The 21601-nt window shown below is 37.9% G+C and overlaps 1 protein-coding gene across 7 annotated transcripts in view; it reads right to left on the reverse strand.

Moving 5' to 3' along the window:
- TMEM241 (transmembrane protein 241) overlaps positions 1–20673 on the reverse strand; it is a 47228-nt gene extending 26555 nt beyond the window's left edge. For 4 of the 7 annotated variants that reach the window (XM_032222678.1, XM_032222682.1, XM_032222676.1 and 1 more), the window contains exons 1-8: positions 20494–20673; positions 17240–17286; positions 15700–15777; positions 10233–10314; positions 8270–8347; positions 7651–7676; positions 3809–3860; positions 652–700 (exon numbers count right to left, since the gene is read on the reverse strand). In XM_032222678.1, coding sequence (XP_032078569.1) covers positions 652–700; positions 3809–3860; positions 7651–7676; positions 8270–8347; positions 10233–10314; positions 15700–15777; positions 17240–17286; positions 20494–20565 — 484 coding nt within the window. In that variant the 5' untranslated portion in view covers positions 20566–20673. The remainder of the gene's footprint in view (positions 1–651; positions 701–3808; positions 3861–7650; positions 7677–8269; positions 8348–10232; positions 10315–15699; positions 15778–17239; positions 17287–20493) is intronic. The other 3 variants (XM_032222677.1, XM_032222680.1, XM_032222679.1) reach the window with 3 other exon arrangements.
- Between the last annotated feature and the right edge of the window lie 928 nt (positions 20674–21601).

Below are 21601 nucleotides of genomic sequence, written 5' to 3' on the forward strand. Positions count from 1 at the left end.
GGTCAAGGAGCACTAGGATGGAGGCATGGCCCCCATCCCTGGCTCTCCAGAGATCATCAATCAGTGCGATCAAAGCAGTTTCCATGCTGTAGCCAGGCCTGAATCCAGACTGAAAGGAATCCAGATAATAGATTTTTCATTCTCTGGTACAGCTAAGGAATAGATTTAAAAAGGGAGACAAGAGCTATGGTTAAAGATCTATTTGCCTGCATAAAAATCCAAACCTTCTACTACAACATCAAAGCTATTTCTGCTTAGGTTGCATTTTGTATTAACAATCATTTTTCCTATCTAGTACAGATTAAATTTCTTTTCCTAATTCCTAATTTTTTAAAAAAAATTGCCTCTGTGCTGTGATCTCCCATTTGATTCTGTTAATTTACTTTTCCATTTTCACAATGCTATATAATTCAGTGTAAAGTTGGGCCAAACATGGATCTTTGGAGAGGACAACGAGATGGGAGGGGAAGGGAGGGGAGAGGATTTTCTATTCCACGACTTTCTTTTCCAGGAGAAAGTACAAAGACCATGCTTATGTAAGCCACCAGATACCATATATAAGTAAAGACAGAAAAGTGAGACTCATAGCAGAGGTGCTACGCGTAGGCCAGAAAGTTGAATTATTTATTTGCTAATTTATTAAAAACTTACCAACACATAGTAGATGTATGAGGGCCCAAAAATAGCCATCTATATCAAACTGCAAAATAAAATATCAAAGTGTCCTTGTTTCAAAATGTGACTGTTACAGTAAGGAATATTTTATTAATAAATAAAGCATCTTATGAATCACTTCACCACAGCAATAGTCTTACAGTTTTCATATCCAATAATATAGAAAAAGCAAAACCAGCAACCTCATCTTTGGCCAACTCTACCAATAAGCAAGTCCAATATATTCCTAAAAGTTAATTCTAAAGAAATTTTTAAGCGTTAAGAATAAGGCAGAGGAAATACCCTCTGTCACAGAGAACATTTTTTTAAAGAAAATCCAAGACTGATTTTGGCACATTTAAATTGCAGCAAGATGTAAAATGGAGAAGTGCCAAGGAATACTATATTAATACTATATTATACCATCTCTGGGTTGAGTTTCAGGAAGTTGCCACTGGGGATGTGGACAAGGCTATGCGAGCTGTGAGTACCTCCACTTGTGTACTGGACCCGTGTCCCTCCTGGCTGGTTGCCAACAGCAGTGAGGTGACACGAGGCTGGATCCAAGCGGTTGCTGTGGCATCTCTTCGGGAGGGGCATTTTCCCACCGAGCTTAAGGCAGCGGTGGTGAGACCCCTTCTGAAGAAACCGTCTCTGGATCCAGCTATTCTTAATAACTACCGTCCAGTCTCCAACCTTCCCTATGTGGGGAAGGTTGTTGAGAAAGTGGTGGCCCTCCAGCTTCAGCGTACCTTGGAGGAAGCAAACTATCTTGACCCCTTCCAGTCCGGCTTCCGACCAGGTTACAGCACAGAAACTGCTTTGGTCGCATTGACCGATGATCTCTGGAGAGCTAGGGATGGAGGCTTTGCGTCCATCCTGGTTCTCCTTGACCTCTCAGCGGCTTTCGATACCATCGACCATGGTATCCTTCTGCGACGACTGCGGGAGGTGGGAGTGGGCGGCACTGTTTTGCAGTGGTTCTCCTCCTACCTCTCGGACAGGTCGCAGTCGGTGTTGGTGGGTGGGCAGAGATCGTCCCCGAGGCCCCTAACATGTGGGGTGCCACAGGGGTCGGTCTTGTCCCCCCTCCTATTTAACATATACATGAAACCGCTGGGCGAGATCATTCGGAGGCACGGGATAAAGTATCACCAATATGCGGACGATACTCAACTGTATCTGTCCGCCCCGTGCCAACTCAATGAAGCGGTGGACGTGATGGAACAGGGTCTGGAAGCTGTTAAAGACTGGATGAGAGCAAACAAACTGGTGCTCAACCCAGACAAGACCGAGTGGCTGTTGTGTTTTCCTCCCAATAATTTGACCACCGTACCATCAATCAGGCTGGGGGGACAAAATTTATACCCCTCAGATAGGGTCCGCAACTTGGGAGTCCTCCTGGATCCACAGCTGAGTTTTGATCACCATCTATCGGCTGTGACCAGGGGGGCATTTGCCCAGGTTCGCCTGGTGCGCCAGTTGCGGCCCTACCTGAATCGGGAGGCTCTCACGACAGTCACTCGAGCCCTTGTGATCTCTAAGCTGGAATACTGCAACGTGCTCTACATGGGGCTGCCCTTGAAGAGCACCCGGAGACTTCAGCTAGTACAGAACGCGGCCGCGCGAGTGATTGTGGGCGCACCTCGGTTCGCCCACATAACACCTATCCTCCGCGAGCTGCGCTGGCTGCCTGTGGATCTCCGGGTGCAATTCAAGGTCTTACTTACCACCCATAAAGCGCTCCATGGTAGTGGATCTGACTATTTGAGAGACCGCCTTCTGCCAATAACCTCCCTGCGTCCCATCAGATCGCATAGAGCGGGCCTCCTCCGTATTCCATTCGCCAGTCAGTGCCGACTGGCGACTACCCGGAGGAGAGCCTTCTCAGTTGCTGCTCCGACGCTATGGAACAATCTCCCCGTGGAGATTCGTACCCTGACCACAGTCCAGGCCTTCCGTACAGCCCTCAAGATCTGGCTAGCCCGTCAGGCCTGGGGATAAACTCTTCCGCCCCTCCCGAATGCTGAGAGAATGTTGTGTTTTTAGTATTTTTCAGTTATTGCACATTTCTTTTTATGTTTTGTCTTCACTCCCCTTCCTTGTTATTGTAAGCCGCCCTGAGTCCCCTCAGGGAAAAGGGCGGCCTATAAATGCTATTAAAATCTAAAATCTAAAATCTAAATTAAATACTATATTAAAATGCATCCAATTTCAGGGTGGGTGGGTTATAAAATACATGCATTATTAGACACAGTGAATCAGAAATGGAAAATTTAAAATACACAATGAAAATGATGTTCTGCATATGTTTGAAGTCATTGAACTTAGTATTGCAATATGTAATACTTCTAAGGGGCCACAAATATATACACTTTTTGTAGACTTGCTTTGCCCACTGCCTGAAATGCAGTGGGCTAAAATGCATGCTGACTGGAGAATTCTGGGAGTCAAAGTCCACACATGTTAAACTTGCCAAAGTTGAGAAACTCTGTTCTAGGTAAAATACTCCTTAGTTCAAACCACTTGGTGAAGTTCATTCTCTCATTATTTCATGCATCTGTTACAAGAGAGTTTGCTTTTCATAGCAATTCAGGATTTCTTTCAAAACAACTAACCCAGTGATGGCGAACCTATGACACGCGTGTCAGTGCTGACACGCGTAGCCATTTGGGGTGACACGCACAGGATTTCATGCGATTCATCCTTGGCTCCTGCACGGCCGCCGAGGATGAAAGAATCTGTGCTGGAGGAACGGGGGGGGGCGGGACGTGTGATCTCCCCCGCCCACACTCACTTACTGTATCGCCGCCGCCCCTTTCTGAGCGCAGGGGCTGCTGGTAAGGCGTGCGTGCCGTGTGCACACACGTCATCAGCGCGGCGAGGGAGGACCCACAGGAGAGGAGCGCGGGAACAGTGCGCGCCTCTCTCTAGTCAGGCTGGCACAGAGAGTCTACTCCTGGGACTGTCGGTTACGACCGCACCACAGCAGGGAACAGCGGAGTGCCAACGGGAACTGTGAGCGCCATTAGCAGCAACTATAAATTGCGCAAAATTATGTTTTTGTCGAAGTGACACACAACGCGAGTTATGCTCGATTTTTTGCCAATTTTTGACACACCACGCCAAAAAGGTTGCCCATCACTGAACTAACCTGTGGGTCATTGAAAGGCAGCCCTCCTGCAGCCACCAGAAGAATCAGCCCTCTGCAATTAAAGATGAAAAGGCAACTTAGCACCAGAGATTCCAAAAAATTATATGTTTTTATTTTGAACTGTAGTTAAAAATAATATATACTTTTTATGTTAACATTTACTCTTCCTTCCAACAAGATCAGAAAGTGCAGATGTCATTCCTGCCACAGTTTTTTTAATTCTCATAAAAATCCTTTGAAACAGTATCTGGTCCAAAATCCCCAGAGGACTTAATGGCTGACCAGAGTTTTGAGTGCTAATTTATGCCTCAAAGTTGCTTTTTCAAAAGACAACTGGACTGGTTTTTTTTTTCTCCTGAGGAAGAGAATCTCCACAGACACGAGTGCTAATGTATTAATTTAATCAGCTTGGCTTCAATCTTATATTTATCATTGGTTGTTGTTGTTGTTATAACATGGAAGCAAAAGTTGGACTTTGAAGAAACTTGACAGGAAGAGTATTGATGCCTTTGAACACCTTTGAACTTTTAGTGTTGGACAAGACTCCTGAGAATATCATAGAGACCCAAGGAAACAATTTGACCAAATCAATCCGGAGGCACAAATGACCAGGATGAAATTATCATACCTGGGACACTTTATTCCAAAAGGTTCTAATGCTGGGAAAGGTGGAAGACAACCAGCAAGATGGAGGGGCTCAATTACAGTGGTGATAAGTGCACAAAAAAACCTCTGGTTTTTTCCATTTAACATAGCACAACCCTAATTTTAAATTGCTTGATAAATTGCCCTGTTTTAAAATGAAATGACTTTTTACTGCTCCTCTGACTACCATATTTCTTGTATTTTATTTTAATGTCACTTCTAATATTTGTTTTAGAATGATTTTATTATGTACTTTAAGTTTTGTTGTCTGGAGAAAAATGATATTTGAAAGACAGCTGAAAAATTATATTTGAAAAGACAGAAGTAAAGATTTAATATTATTTATTTATTCCCTAGTACTATTTTGGACTTTAAACAGAGGGCAGTAAGAAAGAATGCTCTGGACTGAAATTTACCGTATTTTTCAGAGTATAAGATGCACCTTTTTCCCTCAAAAAAGAGGCTGAAAATTTGGGTGTGTCTTATACACTGAATACAGCATTTTAGCCTCCCAAAACCTTGCCACCTTCACCAAAATGGTCCTGCGGGGCATACATAGCTTCTAGGAAGCTTTTAGAGAGCTCCTGGGGGCTGGGGAGAGCAGAAACGGCCCGTTTTTTGCTCAATTTTAACCCCCCCAAGCCCCTAGGAGTACTCTATAAGCTTCTTAAAGGCTATCCATGCCTTTACAAAAAACGGGCCCATTTTTGTGAGAAATGGGTCATTTTTTTGCTCATTCCCCTCCCCCCAGCACTCTGCAAGCCTTCTAAAGGCTATCCATGTCATTTTTGGGGGGGAAAACGGGCCTGTTTTTGTGAAAAACGGGCCATTTTTGGGAGGTTTGCAGAGTGCAAAAACTTTTTTTTTTATTTGCCTCTTCAAAACCTTGGTGTGTCTTATATTCCGGTGTGTCTTATAGTCCAAAAAATACGGTAAATGCTATCTTGACAAAGAAATCTTCTTTCTCACCCATACTTCCTGTTTGCCCCATCTCCTTATCCTCCTCCAATTTCTTTTTGAATGAGTTAAGACATATGTCAACATATCCCAGTACAATGATGGCATGGGGGTGGGGGGAACTGCTCTAGTGTCTAGTTGTTCTGGTGTGTAATGCCCTTTAGCATTATCTTGAGGGAAGAAGTTAAAACAGTTTATGTCCAGGATGTGTGGGGCCTGTAGATATTTTCACAGCCCTCTTTCTGCCTCATGCAGTATACTGGTCCTCAGTGGAAGACAGGCTAGTAGCAATTGTTTTTTCTGCAGTTTTAACTATCCATTGAAGTCTGCGTCTGTCTTGTTTGGTTGCAGTGCCAAACAAGCAGTTATAGAGGTGCAAATGACAGACTCAAGTTATTGGATCGGTGAGAAGCAGCAGGTGAGAGGCACTTTTTATTTCAAGAGTAAGTGACTGTGCTCTGCAGGAGCTCCGGCAGACCAGCCAGCCAATGATAATTGTTTAAACTTCCCGGTGTTTGGGCAACCAATCTGCGGTGAGCATGTAAAGACATGTACATTTAATAACATACGCCTGTACGTAACACAAATCATTCCTTTGTATTGCTGTATTAGCAGTTCCTTGATCAGTCTGACCTTTTTATGTTGGCACAGGGAGAACATTCTTAGTTCTGCCTTTTCGATGATATTTTTGATGCTAGGTGTCCATTTTAAGTCTTGAGATACTACAGAACCTAAAAACTTGAAAGTCTCTACAGCTGATTATGTGTTGTCTAGAATTGTAAGAGGTGGTAGTAGAGGAGGGTTTTTCTAAAATTTACCATCAATTCTATGGTTTTGAGTGTGTTTAGTTCAAGATTGTTCTGGTCGCACCATAAGGCTAGTTGTTCAGCTTCCCGTCTGTACGAAGATTTGCCCTTGTCTCGGATGAGACCAATCATTGTTGTATCATCTGCAAACTTCAGTACTTTAACAGAGGGATGTCTTGAGATGCAGTCACTGTATATATAGAGAAAATAAGTGGGGAGAGAGCACACAGCCCTAGGGGGGAGGGGGGCTGTGCTAATTGTATAGGTATCTGATGTGATTTTGCCTAGATTCACTTGTTGCTTCCTGTCTGTTAGAAAGTTATGATCCACTTACAAGTGTGGTCAGGCATAGCTAGTAGAATCAGTTTAGTTAGAATAATATCTAGAACAGTGGTTCCCAACCTTTTTTTGGCCATGCCCTACCTAAGCATCTTTAAAAATCCTGATGCCTTGTGACATATAATTCTTACTTTACTCAAAAAGTGAACTCTACTCAAGCCTAAAAGGTCATTAACTTGGTTTAAGCAAGATTCAAATTATCCCTATTAAAAATCAAATTGCCCCCCTGTGGGGCCTGGGCGCCACACTGGGAATCACTGATCTAGAATGATGGTATTGAATGCCAAGCTGAAGTCTACAAAAAGGATCATTGCGTAGGTCCTTGAAGATTCAAGATGTTGTAGGATGTAGTGCAAAGTCATATTAACAGCATTAAAGAATTAAAGACTAGAAAATCTATTACTAAACCACCCTATCAAATTTTGAAAGATGCAAATGCAAATTGAAGCCCAATTATAATCCTGAAAAAAGACTGGTCTGGAATAATATTTTAAACAATCGTATTTTTAATTATAAACACTATGTACATTAGTAATAGATTTTAACAGGATTGATGTTTAACTAAGTAAAATGCCACATATATTGCAACCAACATAAGTAGATCTCAATTAGTGCAGTTAATGAATTTCACAAAAATGGTTCCATCATTCGAATTTGCACCATTTGAAGTGATATTTCTATCACTTTATTATGCTAATTGTGGAATTCTGGGAGTTGAAGTCCACATGTTTTAAAATTGCCAAGTTTGAAAAATACTGTTCTAATGCACTGTTTTCCATTGAATCGTCCTTTTCTCCATTTTGCACATATGAAGATGAGCAACATCTAAACCCCAACTTCAATTGCACAGGTGTTTGTCTCAAATGCGCTCACATTAACCTTGCATTAATTGAATTCTGAGTTGCATTAAACATGATCTGGTATCAATTCACAAGTTGCACTAAACTGAGTATTGCATTATTCAAACTTGCTCTCATCACCGTATAATATATGATGAACAGTCCTAACTCTTTATTAAATAGAGGATCAATTGTTCAGGTACTGTCTCTGTGAAATTCCATACATTTCTACATTGGACAAACATTGGAAACTTACCTGCAGAGTTTTAGGGTGGAGTTCTGCTGTTAAGAAAAAAAATACAATAATATCAAAAACCTCACTTTCAAAACATGATTAATGAAAGAAACCTTTACCATACTTTTAACTGTCACCTGTTTTCTGATGGAATTCCAATTATTATGAGTTCAGTAATAGAAGAACAACATTTATTTTACCTCACAATCAGGAACATGTGCTAAGCTCTAAGAGTAACTAGCTCAAAGGTTACAACTTATTCAAAGATTTCAGGCTGTGTTTCCTTAGCATCTTCACCAATATACTGGACTAGGCATTCAGTTGTCTACAGATCATATATATCTCTTAATTTTAAAAAAAATAATCTATAGGGATCCTATATATCACAATTGCAAATGCTGGTAGCAAACTTTCTATCACCAGCTACCCAAACAAATGAAAAGAGAAGGTGTTCCCTCCAAAGATTATATATATCCCACATTGTGGTAATAGAATGCCTAGCAGATGCAAAAGTATTGCATTTAATCCATTTGCATGCATTAATGTCTGAAATATTTAGCCTAAGAGAATATACTTAACAAAGCGACTACAGAAACCTGATATACAGGGGTATAAAGGCTATTTAATTAATTCTCCATACCTCTTTGTGCACTGAGACTTCCATTCCATAAAATATAATATCTGCAGCATTGTGTAAGGTAAGAAAGATAGGAATTGGCTGCCAGGAAAGAAAATGGGATCAATAAAGTTAGCATTGCAGACCCTATGAATCAAGCTGCCCATCACTGTCTCCCCATCTGATGGGACTAAAGGGAGACATTTGATAGGCCTCTCAAAAGTATTCCTTCAGTTTTCTTTGAAAAAGTTTGCTACATACTTGAAGATGTCTAAGTTAAAAGTGAGGAAATCAAGACCTTCTTTATACTGCCGATGCTCAGAGCTATCACATGGTATCCCTGATGTGAGGAAAAGTTGCAGTGATTATAGACCTGCCTCCATCTTTGAAAGAGATGGTATTGTGACTACATCAGAAGAGGCATTGATAGCCTGAGCCACCAAAAAGGAGGGAGGGAATTGTATACAGTATAGTACCGCAGATTTTCTCTGCTAACTCAACTCATTTTCTTATTCCAAAAATGGAATGGAAACATGGGAAGTTTGAAATACTGAATGTCTAGACAAATTAACATAAGAAAATCTTTTTAGATATGAGGTCTCTTTGAAGTGTTTTTCAATATTTTGAGTCTAGCAAATGTTTTCAATGGAAAATGCATTTGTTCTTCTACTATTCTAAGTTAACTGAAGATACATAGTATGCTCAGGACAGGAGTGAGTAAATCTAAGAGATCACAACTGCAAAGGTTTTGTTTAATTACCTGGGAACCTGTGAGAACCAGTATTAAAGAAAACAAATGAACAAGACACAGAGATAACAAGCCTGGAAGAATCAGGAAAAGAAAAAGAAAAAACCCGGAAACAAACGCAGCTCACAGCTCCACTGCTGGGCTTGTTGCCATATTTGTTGCTGAGAGAGAAGGAAGATCCATGGCTAAGCATGAGTTTTTTGAACTAGAGCACAATGAAAGGAAACACTAGAATAATGTTATCCTAGAAAATCTGACATCAGAATTTACATTTTTTTTCTTTTCTGCAGCCAAATTTACACATTTATGCACACACACCTTTCATCTCTCTTTTGCTGTTGACTCTTCATAGGGCCAAGAGAAATGTTTTTTTGCCAACTATGGTTCCAGATTGCCTAGTTCAGTTAACTTTCACCAGATGTTTATTGTCTTTGATTGTCATTTTAGTCCTTTTAGTCTTTCGGAAAGGAAATTACGTTGGACCAATTAGTTTCAGTTCCTATCTCTCCAAATCCATCATCTGATCAATTCATCTGATCAATTCATCTGATGAGACTCCATCTCATTACAAACCTCAGACAAAGAAACAAGCAGGCCAACATATGCCTTTAGGCTCTGTTCTGACAGCAGCATTCTGAATAATATCTGTGATCTTTCAACTGCCGAAAACATCTTTGTCGGAATCCTTTCATTTATCTCCCCCCCTTCATGATGAAGGGTTAAAGGATTTAAGACGAGGACAGGAATTTGAGCCCAAATGTTGACCTTCATGCTTTCATAACTTAATTCACAATTCTTGTATGAGTGGTTTGTAACACAGATGTATGTTTTCACTTAAGACCATCCATTGATTTAAAGGCCAGCAAGGTAATAAAGATGAATTTGACCAATTCACTGATGGAATTATTTTCACAGTTATTATGTGTATTGGGCACCACTTTATGAATAATATGTTTATAATATATGTTTAATAATAATAATATTAATCCATGCCACGCATATTCAAAAGCTCAGTCAAATTGCACAGATTTTCTGCAGAATTGGAAGTTAGAAAAGGAATTTACTGACTGTGTACTGTTTGTTCAATAAATCCTATTATGACTTCTAGAACTATCTATTCAATTTTCAATGTGCTACATGTGTCTTTAACTATGGTAATCTTAATTACTTCAACCCTATGTGACATTTGTAGCAAAACATTAATAAAAAGGCATGCCAAATACTATTTGAATATCTTACCAATCTAGATAATGCCCTGGAACCTGAATAAATAATACCCACAAAAAGTGCAGAAGCTGGAAGCCATGATAATACTTCAGACCTGTAACAAATAATAATAATAATCATCCTTCATTTATGTTCATATCATCAGATTCTATTTACGAACCTCAGAGGATATCCTTTTCTTCCTGAATAAAAATAATTTCAGCCAAAGAAAAATACAAGCATCACTTTGATTAGATGAGAATAAAATAAGTAAAGTTAAAATAAATCCAAGGAAGTATGGTGTCTGAATAGTTTGGTAACACATAGATCTGTGTCTGCATTTTCTGATAACTATCTTATTATTATAAGTATATATGTGTGTGTATGCATAAAGTGTGAGTGTATTCAAATGGCCTTATTAATGTTTATATCATATTTTGAAAAGTGCCTTAAAATGTATTTTCAAGAACACTATGTAAGCAGTGCATTTATAAAAACACTTTATATTATAGTCAGACAAAGGGCAAACTGTTTCAATAAAATAAAAACATTTGCTTTATATTTAATTGTTGACCATACTGATTTAAATCCAAGGGTTTTATAATTTAAATCCAAGGATTAGACATAAATCCAATTTAGCTCATTTAAATGATTGCTACCTGATTTATAGTTCAAATTGTTAATTAACATATGCTGGAATCCCTTACTACCCTATAACCAGATAAGGTTAACCATAAGTTTGAATATTATCATTCCTTTTAAGGACATTGGTCCAGATAAATTTCCTTAGGACTAATCAAGCAACAGTAATTACACTGTTGGTAAAATCCAATCAGATGCCTCCGTAAATAATCAGAGTCATCTGAGCTGGGAGAAAAATAAAGCATCAAGCTTGAAAACAAGACCTCCATAGAGATCACTGACCACAGTGTAAAGTTTTAAGAATCTTTGGCCATATAAGAAGCAATGGAAAAGGGCACAAAAGTTGTTCCCATGATGTAACAACTGAATTCTGTACTGCCAAGAGGGTTGGAAAGAATGTCTACAACTACAGGAAATGCTTTAGCAGCAATCCTTCTTATGGACCAAACCATACAATGGTGAAAATCAGAGTCTGCTATAATGACTATGTACCATAGAAGCTATGGGCTGTATATTTTCAACATGTAAGGAAGAAATATGTAATACTGCACAAACAGAAAGCATCACTATGTCAGTGACTTGAAGGTGACAGATCAAAACTGCAGTTTCATTATTTTTTCACAATGAAGCTTGCCAAAAGCTATTCAATGAAAAAGTCAGAAGCATCAATAAAAAAACCAGTATCCAAACACAAAGCAATTCCAGACTTCCTTTGTTAATGAGCTTAAAAGTCAAGCTCATTTAGAAACTATTTGAGGTTGCTATAGGTAGGTGCCGCCTTTGCCTGTTCATTCAAAGGAACAGAATGGAAAAGAAACATTTCAAAGAATATATATACCTAATATACCTAATGTCAGCTCCGGCCAGCTCAGAGGCCTGGAGCTGCCATTCAGTGGGGAGAGGACTGGGCCAGCTGCCAAGACTCACTGTCCCACCTACACAAACTGAAGAAAATCATGCTAACAATCCATGATTAATTGCTGGGTGGTTTTGCTCTGGGTCACAAGGTGATGGGTGTGCGAGTGCACCTTATCTTAATTACCAATATAGCTATAAAAGGTGGTGGGAAGCACAGGGTGGCAGCTCTGACAATTTATTCATTGCCTTAGTGCTTTGTTGGTCAGTTCGTGCGGTAGGAAGAATAGAAACTGCATTTCAAACTATTTCTGTGTTTGGCTGGTTTCATTATCCCTTCGGAACCTGACACCTAACTGAAAGCAAACTTTCAATTCTTGGATATTTCAATTCATGCTGCACAGAAAATAAATTATGAAATATTATAAAATGATCATTTTCAATGTTATTGCAATTAATACAGAGAAAATTAGTAATATAAAAGATAATTAAACTGAAAAATAATTTAAAATTCACAATTATCCCAATTTCACATTGCAGCTCAGAAACTATTATAAAACTCTGGATTATGAAAGAATATAGAAAATGTATGAAAAGAACTACAAATATGCCATATTAGGTTTTTTATGCATACATTTAAAGAAACAACCATCCAAATAAAATAATTGCAATTCCAGTGAATCAAATATAACATGAATAGAAATAAGAAACTAAAAGAAATCCAAAGTGGTTCATTCAACAATTCCTCATTGTATGTTTTGAGAAAAGCAAATTACAAAAATGGTTGAAGAGAAGAAAAAACTCATTATTTAAGAACTGTTTCAATCATTGTTTTACATTTTTGTTTATTCTTCTTGAATTGGATTATCCAGTTGATAATCAGAGGAATTGTGGGACAAAACTATGAAGGCTGTACTGTATGTTAACTGTCACACAGAAATATAGAAGAAGACAGAATGCTTTGAGGAAGTATAATTGCAGTCTTATACAGCAATTGACTTTCACATTGATATTAACATTTTTGAATAAATTAACCATTGTTTACATAAAATTTACTCCTATTATCTGAATTTACAAGGCTGCATTACATGCCTTGTAGGAGAGTTTCTAAGCTCAAGAATGATTCAAATATATTTACTCTTCAAAGCACCGCTGTGTTACAGTTATAAACCTGTATCCCAAATAATTAGTCCACTTGCTCAATTACACTAAGTGATAAACTCTAAAGCAAAATTCAGCAAGCCATAAATTGGATCAAGGTTGTAGAATGAAGGAACAGTCAAAGAAAAAATCAGGTATGAAAAGTTGATAATGGCCCATTCAAAGATGAGGAGAGAGTGGTCTTGCCTATGTTAATGACACATTCCCTCAAAAAGAAAAGTTTCTTATCATTGAGGTGTTTCATTAATACATACAAATCAGCTCAAGTCTCAGAAAGGAACTGTATCTTTTAGCATATTTAGCTAATGTGCTGATGGAGAATTCTACTTACATATAAAAATCTAAGTAGTCTAAATCATAGCAATAGCAATAGCAATAGCAGTAGACTTATATACCGCTTCATAGGCCTTTCAGGCCTCTCTAAGCGGTTTACAGAGAGTCAGCATATTGCCCCCAACAATCTGGGTCCTCATTTTACCCACCTCGGAAGGATGGAAGGCTGAGTCAACCCTGAGCCGGTGAGATTTGAACCGCTGACCTGCTGATCTAGCAGTAGCCTGCAGTGCTGCATTTAACCACTGCGCCACCTTGGCTCTTCTATCTAATCATCTATGTAACCATTTACCATATTTTTCAGAGTATAAGAAGCACCTTTCCTTCCCCCCAAAAAAGAGGGTGAAAATCTGGGTGCATCTTATACACTGAATAGTCTCCCAAAACCCCTCCCCGTGCATCCATTTTCACACAAATGGACGTGCAGAGGGTTTGGGAGGCTTGTAGAATGCTCCTGGGGTCTGGGAAGGGCAAAAACAAGTGAAAAGATGCTGGTTTTTCACAAAAATTGTGTTTTTGCCTTCCCTAGCCCCAAGGAGCAGTGCAGGCCCCCTAAACTCTCTGCACACCCTGTTTTTTGCAAAAACCGGGCCATCTTTTGCTTGTTTTTGCCATCTCCAGCCCCCCCAGGAGCACACTACAGGCCTCCCACACCCTCTGCATGTCCCGCTTTTTGCAAAAAAAGGGTCTGTTTTTCACCTTCCAAATCCCTTCGTGTCATGTTTTTGCCCTCCCCAGCCCCTAGGAGCACTTTGCAGGCCTCTCAAACTCTCTGCATGCCCTGTTTTTCACAAAATTTAAGAAGAGGTATATTTTTATATTCACCTCTTCATAATCTTGATGTGTCTTATACTCGGGTGCATCTTATACTTCAAAACATACGGTAATTGGTTTACTGTTATACACTCTACAGTACATGGAGCTGCCTTTGAAGTCTCTTTAGAATTTAGTAAACCTCTGCAGAGGAGCCATAGAGATTGCATCACAAAGTATGTTAATTAAAGCAGGTGTCTTTTGTGGAAGAGTCATACAACTGTTTCAACGCTTTCTTCCACAACTATTGAAAGCCTATAACCTTTTTTTGGTTGACAGGATTGCTTTAACACAGAGATAGGAAGTGAATTTTGTCAAGTACCTCAGCTTTGCATAATACTAGAAGTAACAGCCTGCAAAGTATTTCAAAGCCCTTTTGATAATCTAATGAAAAACTCCTCTTATGCATTGTCTGCTTGCTTGTTTGTCTTTAGATTTAATCAAAAGTGATGATGTTGACTTTTATAATACAGCAAGTTCCTTTTCCTTTAAGATATATTGAACATAGATGCTTTTATTGCTAAACTATGGCATAACAGTGGTATTCTTTGGCTTAAATTACACTGACACCTAGTGGAATAAAACTCATAGCTCTAAATGTAAAAAAATAGAGTGAAGAAAATGATGAACAAAATGACTGTCATGTTTTGAAACTTAAGGGAATATCACCAGTCAAAAGGCATTGTGCACTATTCCAAATTGCAGTATTTTACATGGAATAAAATATGACAAAAAGCGAGTGAAAAAGCATGAAAAAAATAAAACGTTGTCTAGGACAACTAGAAAAAAAGATTGCATTAGAATAAGGGAATAGAAGTTGAACATCTACTGCATGAAATTATACTACGGTTTGGGTTTTATTTGCATATGAATAACCACCTACTCCCACCCGTATCTACTCTCAGGTACAACTAAAATGATAAATAAGTATAATCTTTATTGTCATTGTACTTAAATACAACGAAATTGATAATGCTGACAGGAATCAATATGAATCTCCTACTACTTATAGAATGTTTAAAAATCTGGATAATTGGCTGAAAATATTTTCATATTTCTAAGGTAGCCAGCATAAATTTATTTCTTTAATGTTAAGCTTGATTTTCCTTCCTTAGGGAACCTGGCCTTTGTCAAATAATAATCCAAATTAATAAATATTGTAAAAAGCTTTTCACTGAAGGGCCTGGAATGTTGCTGATATTCTAGAAACAGGGTTGTTATGTTTGCTAGTGTTTTTAGGCCTAGATAGCATCTGACATTCAAAAGCAGATTTTTATGGACTTGAGAAATCTACTCAATGTTAATGGCAATTTTAGTGGTAGAAAAACACTCATGGTGCACATATCATGCAACATGCTTGACCAAAATAGGAACCATGAATTTCATGAATGTACGAGAAAAGTCACAGATAACTGTGTTAAAATAGTCAAGATGGCAAGGACGACATGATCAAACCTCTTTTGTTTTTGTTTTATTGCACATAAAACATCCCAATAATAAAAGCAAGTTTTAAAAAATGCCTTTAAAAAATTTTTCACTTCAGAATTCTTGTAATATTAAGGGAGGTGGAATGGGAATACAATCAAAATATATGGTAAAATAAAATGTCTCTCAATGGGTATTAATCTAAATATTGTACTTCAGAGACTATCTATTAACATTGGTTTATTTATTTATGCTGCACTTTCACCTATACCTTGAACTGGTGCTGATCTCAACCCAGCCGATTTTCCAGGAAGCATGTAAGAGAATTCCACCAACAAGTGTCTGCCACCTGTACAACATATGTAAAAAATATAAGTTAAAAAAATTCTGTGATTTATAATTTGTAACAGAGGCTTCTGGATTCTGTACAATGTATAGGATGCCAAATTTCAGTTTCCAGCAGCAGAGGCTAGAAATTTTTTTAATCTCAGAGTGTGCTGATATTGCAATTCCTGTGGATTCCTGCTGTTTTTTTATTACTATTATGTTTTCCCCCCCAAATTATTAAGGAGCTTAGGAACAAAGTTACTTATCTAATTCAGTAATGTAGGAGTCCCCTTAGGACATCAATAGGATGTCAATAGGACTCTTTCCTAGGCCTGTACTATTAGTGGTAGAGTGTGGACAAGCACATGTTCAACAACGGGAATGAACACTTCAATGACCACTCCTTATCAAAGAACATATGTTTGTAAATGATACCAAAGACATTTTTATATGTCTACCACATGTGATGAAAGACTGAGCCCTTTCTTCTGGGAGTATGTAGATTAAGTTAAATCATGAAGTTGAAACACTGGGTAAGTACTAACAGAAATAAACTGTCTGAACTAAGAGACCTTAGATACACAATGACAAATACATTTCAAGGGCATGCATAGCCTTTAAGAGGCCTATAGAGTGCTCCTGGGGGCTGGTGGGGGAAATGATCTGTTTTTTACTCATTTCTGCCCTCCTCAGCCCCCAGGAGCAGTCTGGAAGCCTCCTAAAGGCTATGCACCGCTATTTGTGCAAACAGGGCAGGGTTTCAGGAGGCCAAAAATGCTTTATTCAGTGTATAAGACGCACCCCGATTTTCAGTCTTATACTCCGAAAAATACGGTATATACCAAAAGCTCTGTAATATTAAGAATTAATGGCTTGTTTTTCTTCTTCTTCCCTATTCACATGTATACAAATTGGGCTTGTTCAGTTTGAGGTAATGTGTTATGAAAGACACCATAAGCTTACTGAATTGTAATAAATCTAACAAACAGTGGCTTTTTTATGAACTATGGTTGAGCATAAGAGCTACCATATCTAGGCTGCTACTGCTAGTCAGTAGTAACAAAGTTAAGAGTTTTATGTATCTCTACTGCAATCTAGTGTTGTTCAATTTTTCAGCCCAGATATGAAACCGTACCTTAGTATAGTATGCAAACCATGTTTGCACATCACATCTACAGATCAGGATAGTCTTGCTTATTGCTGATCAAAAGAAGTGAAAACAAAGCATTCATAAATTATTCCCATAACTTACTGTTATTAGGATATTAGGATATATTGTAATGATACAATATAATATAACCTGGAAGGTCAGAAATCAGGCTTACTGACTGGAAATGTAGTCCAGAAAGGTACTAGGTAACTGTAATACTGTAAGAGCTCTCCAGGTCAGGAAAAATACATGCAGTACAAAGATTAGCTTCTCTCTGGTTCAATCCCCATTGATTGCTTATTTTATTTCCATGTATATATGAAATTATTCTTACCCTTGAAAAAGCGTTGGATAGGTGAATTTCAGGACAGATAAGACATACTGGAAAAATCAGAAAACACAGCTGTATATATTATCTACAAACATGCATGAAAATACATTTTATAGAAATCATAGTGTACTTTTATGACCCAATAGGCATTGTGGGAATGTGGACCAGGCCACTCACACAAAAGATCTGCCACTATGAGTATGGACAGTCACAACCTCCAGAAGATTGTATTTGCTCCTTACCACTTTTACATGTACTTAAGATGTTGTCTTTCCCCCAATAACTTTATTGAAAATTATATTATGCAGATAAAACTAATAGTACAACCTACATTGTTCATAAATATATTAAAAAGTAAAACATTAAAAAGAGCAGAAAAAGAAAAAAGGCAGAGTAAAAAAGAAAAATGAGAAAAGCAATTCCTTCATCTCCAGCAAACATAGTTGACATTAACAATTTATCAGTATCTCTTAAAGTAACACCAACATCTCTTCATCCCATACATCACCCCAATTTTTATAAATCCATCTCTAAAATTTAAATATCTCCACATTATTCAGCAAGACTCCATTAAGGCTTATCAGAAATAACATAACTATTACATACTGTATTTTTAACATCTGATTTGAATCCTTCCTTTTATATTTATCTCCATTTCTACCGTATTTAAACATATACTCCCATTCCCTCTCTTCATCCAGACATCACCATCCAATCCTAGTAAACATCCATTCATAATTAAAAATAAACCCATTAAACCAATTTTGTGTCACAAAATCACAAAGCAAAGTCATCATATCAAATATTTCTAAGTATAAACACAATTCTTTCAATTAATTTCAAAGTTTAAAATCAAGCCCATCTAAGCCCTTAATCTATTTAAAATTTTCTAAAGCCAACATTAATCATCCTTTTGCTGTACATTCCAAAAACACTTTTTGTTACATATGTTTATATTTTTAGTTAACCCTTTTGCTTTTAAAGGATTGAAAAAACTCACCAAATGATTTAAATAAAATTTGCCAGTCTGAATGTTCTCAATCTTAAAAAGAAAATCTTGAAAAAAACCAAAAAACCAAAACAAAATTAAATCCACAGTGATTAAGAGGTGAGCCTCGGTCAACCTTAAAGTTCATACAGGCGACATTACTATAATGGCTATAATGGCTATAAGCACAATGAAATCCTGCAACTCCCAGCTAATTGCAAGCCAACAGCAAAAAAGCAATTCCTGCCATCTGTTTACAACGCCCCCCCCCACCCCCAGCTGCCTGGAGTACCTATGGATAATCTTGCAATTTCTCCTTACTCTGGAGAGATTTTAGCAGACCAAAGCCCATATTTAAGGACCATTTTCAGCCTATTCCAGAAGTGAGACCATGATGGCTCACTGGAAACTCCTCTTTTCTTTCTTTTCTGAATTTTTTTCCTAGACCTCACTGGCCTGAAAAGCCTTATCATTTTTATTAGATTAAAAGATGTTTACATCAGTTTTGTACTGTATAGTTGATTAGAAATTAGAAGATCATGAATTCTGATCCATCCTTAGGCACAAAAGTCAGTTGGGTGATTTTAAGCTAATTACTTTTTCCAACTCACTTCACTAGATTGTTGCTTTGGGGAAAATAGGAAGTGGGACAATTTATGTATGCCACCTAGACTTGTACAAAATAAAGCCAATATTGAAATCTAATGAATAATTGTGTGTGCATGATATTATAAAGACATACTTCATTTCCTGGGTATATCCTCACTTTTTTTGAAAACTGTATATTTGAAAATGTAATACTGAGAGCATTCATTACATTATCATAAAGTGACCGTGGACAAGCCACACTTATGGAAGATGTGGCTTCACGCTCAAAATTAGAAGCCAATAATTGTCCAACACAAATTAGAAGCCAATAATTGGCTAACCCAGTATATATAGTACTAAATGAACACATTGCTCTATCATAAAATATGTAGATCTACTTTTATAAAATGAAAAAATGAGTCATCAGCAGTTAAGATACCATAAGAGCATAACTTTAAGGTGAAGGTCATGAAATGCTGATTCAGTATAAAGAAAAATAGTGAATAAGTGGCCCATTAACTGACCATATTGTTTTAGAATATATAAACAAAGCCACATTCTGAGGGAAGAATCATCAATTGTATGCATGCTCCCTTCATTACTATATTATAGACTGATTATATCAAAATTATCTCCCAGGAGATAACAACGTTAAATTATAAGAAAGAGTGCTGTGATTGAATGATGGGGTGGGGTGGGCTCTTCACAAGAACCAAGTAATGTTTAATAATTGAACCAATTATCCACAAATTTTGGCTGGCTTGCTTCCCTTCTCTGAAGATGTTCAGAGAATAGACAGCCATTTGTTAAGGATTCTTAATTTGAATTCCAGAACTGAACTGGGCACTGGACTCAACTCAATGATTATGAGATCAGTATTCATTTGATAGCTTTTGTGTGTGTGTGTGTGTGTGTGTGTGTGTGTGTGTGTGTGTGTTTAAGAGATAAGCAAAAAAATCTGATAGTTTCCTCCTTACTTGAAAATATGTTGCATAAGTAGAGTTGGATGCTTGAACTTGATATGACTTGTATAAGATAAATCTGTTGCCCATTTTCTTATACTGAATTTTTCCTAGTTTTTTCCTAAAAGTTGAGATAAAAGGCTTTTCATTATACCTATATTAACTGACCCTATTTACCCTATTAACTTCCCTTTCCAAGTTCACATTGAACACCGAACTATAAATCAATTATATGAAACTCTCAATATGCTAGGTTGAAATGTGGTTGGCTGGTTTGTAGTTCAGCATGTCAAACTCAGCTAGAGAGTTTTACTGTTAGGCTGGGCATAGACTGCTGTCACTGAGATATTAAGTCCCATTGAAGCTTGGACAACTTATCATGCAAATAGTGCATTTTTGTGAATTAATCAGCTGAAATCTTCCTTCACAAACTGTCCCACTCAGACGGTAGATATCCCTTTGTTCACTCTCCCAATTCTCATTGTCAGGCAGGATGCCGGGTGGGCTGAATGAAGGACCCGCGATGTTCAAATACAAAGCGCTACCGAGTCAGACTTCACCAAGCAGGTTTTAATCATGGAAACATATACATCGGGCAAGTCCTGAACTCCTCTGAAATGTTGGAATACCTAAGCGGGTCACCCCAAACCCAACCAGAGGAAAAGGAATACATAATGATCAGTTTGCAATATTGTCGTTGGTAGCGCCTTCATCCTCACCTTGTTGGTGAAATAAGAACTCAAGTAGAAGAAACAGAAAGCAAAACCAGTGGCAGGTCTCTTGAAAGGCATCAGTCAAAGCATGCCACCAGGCTTTAAAAAAGCATCTCCGTCCGGCTGCATGTGGCTGCCATAACAGGGACACGTCGCTGCTGCCTTTGCTCCAATGGACGCAAAGAAAAGAAGCCGAGAAACAGCCTTCTTAAAGGGGTAGCGCTCTCTCTAAACAGCATTTCTCAACCTCCTAAACTAGAGCACGCCGGCTGAGGAATTCTGGGAGTTGAAGTCCCGTATCTCATAGTTGCCAAAGTTGAGAAATACTGCTCTAGAGCAGTATTTTGGTCTCAGGACCCCTGAAAGCCAGCTGAGTGGCCTTAGGCTACTCTCTCTCTCTTTCAGCTCAGCCTACCTCACAGGGTAGTTGTTGTGGGGACAATAGGAAAAAGGAGGAGAATTAGATATGTTAGCTGCCTTGAGTTATTTATACTAACAATAAAGGTGGGTTATAAATACATAAATCAAATAAAAATGATTGAGGACACATAAAGTTTGTGAGTTATAACTATTGATACATACTGCATTAGAAATGTAAACAGTTTGTTTGTTTGTTTGTTTGTTTGTTTGTTTGTTTGTTTGACTTTGCAGACTCCCTGATAGCATACTGGACACAGAGATGGGGTCTTGAAACCCTCAGAACTGCTTCTCCAGAGCAAAGGAAGTATCTGTACTCCAGCTGTTTTCAGAAAGGACACAATGGATTTGGATCAAAGAAATGGATTGGCAGAATATAACCGATGTTGGTCAAAAGGCATGCTATCTTAGAAACTTGTCAGCATAATTTTTCCCAACATTTTCAAAATGGAATGTAATAGAATTAGAAAAAAACAATGGAAAAGACAAGAAAAAATCTAAGGTCCTACATTTTTTTTAAGACATCAACCCCAAACGCCTGTGATTTTTCCTTTCTCTCACACAAAACCAACCCATCTTTGAGGAACTTTTAAGACATCATTCATTTCTATTTGATATCAATTACAAAGAGACATGTGGTTTCCCCATAGCTACAGCTTTATTATAGCCAATATTTTGGCCTATTAAAATTTATTTC

This window comes from Thamnophis elegans, chromosome 8, assembly GCF_009769535.1.
Source record: "Thamnophis elegans isolate rThaEle1 chromosome 8, rThaEle1.pri, whole genome shotgun sequence".
Lineage (NCBI taxonomy): Eukaryota > Metazoa > Chordata > Lepidosauria > Squamata > Colubridae > Thamnophis > Thamnophis elegans.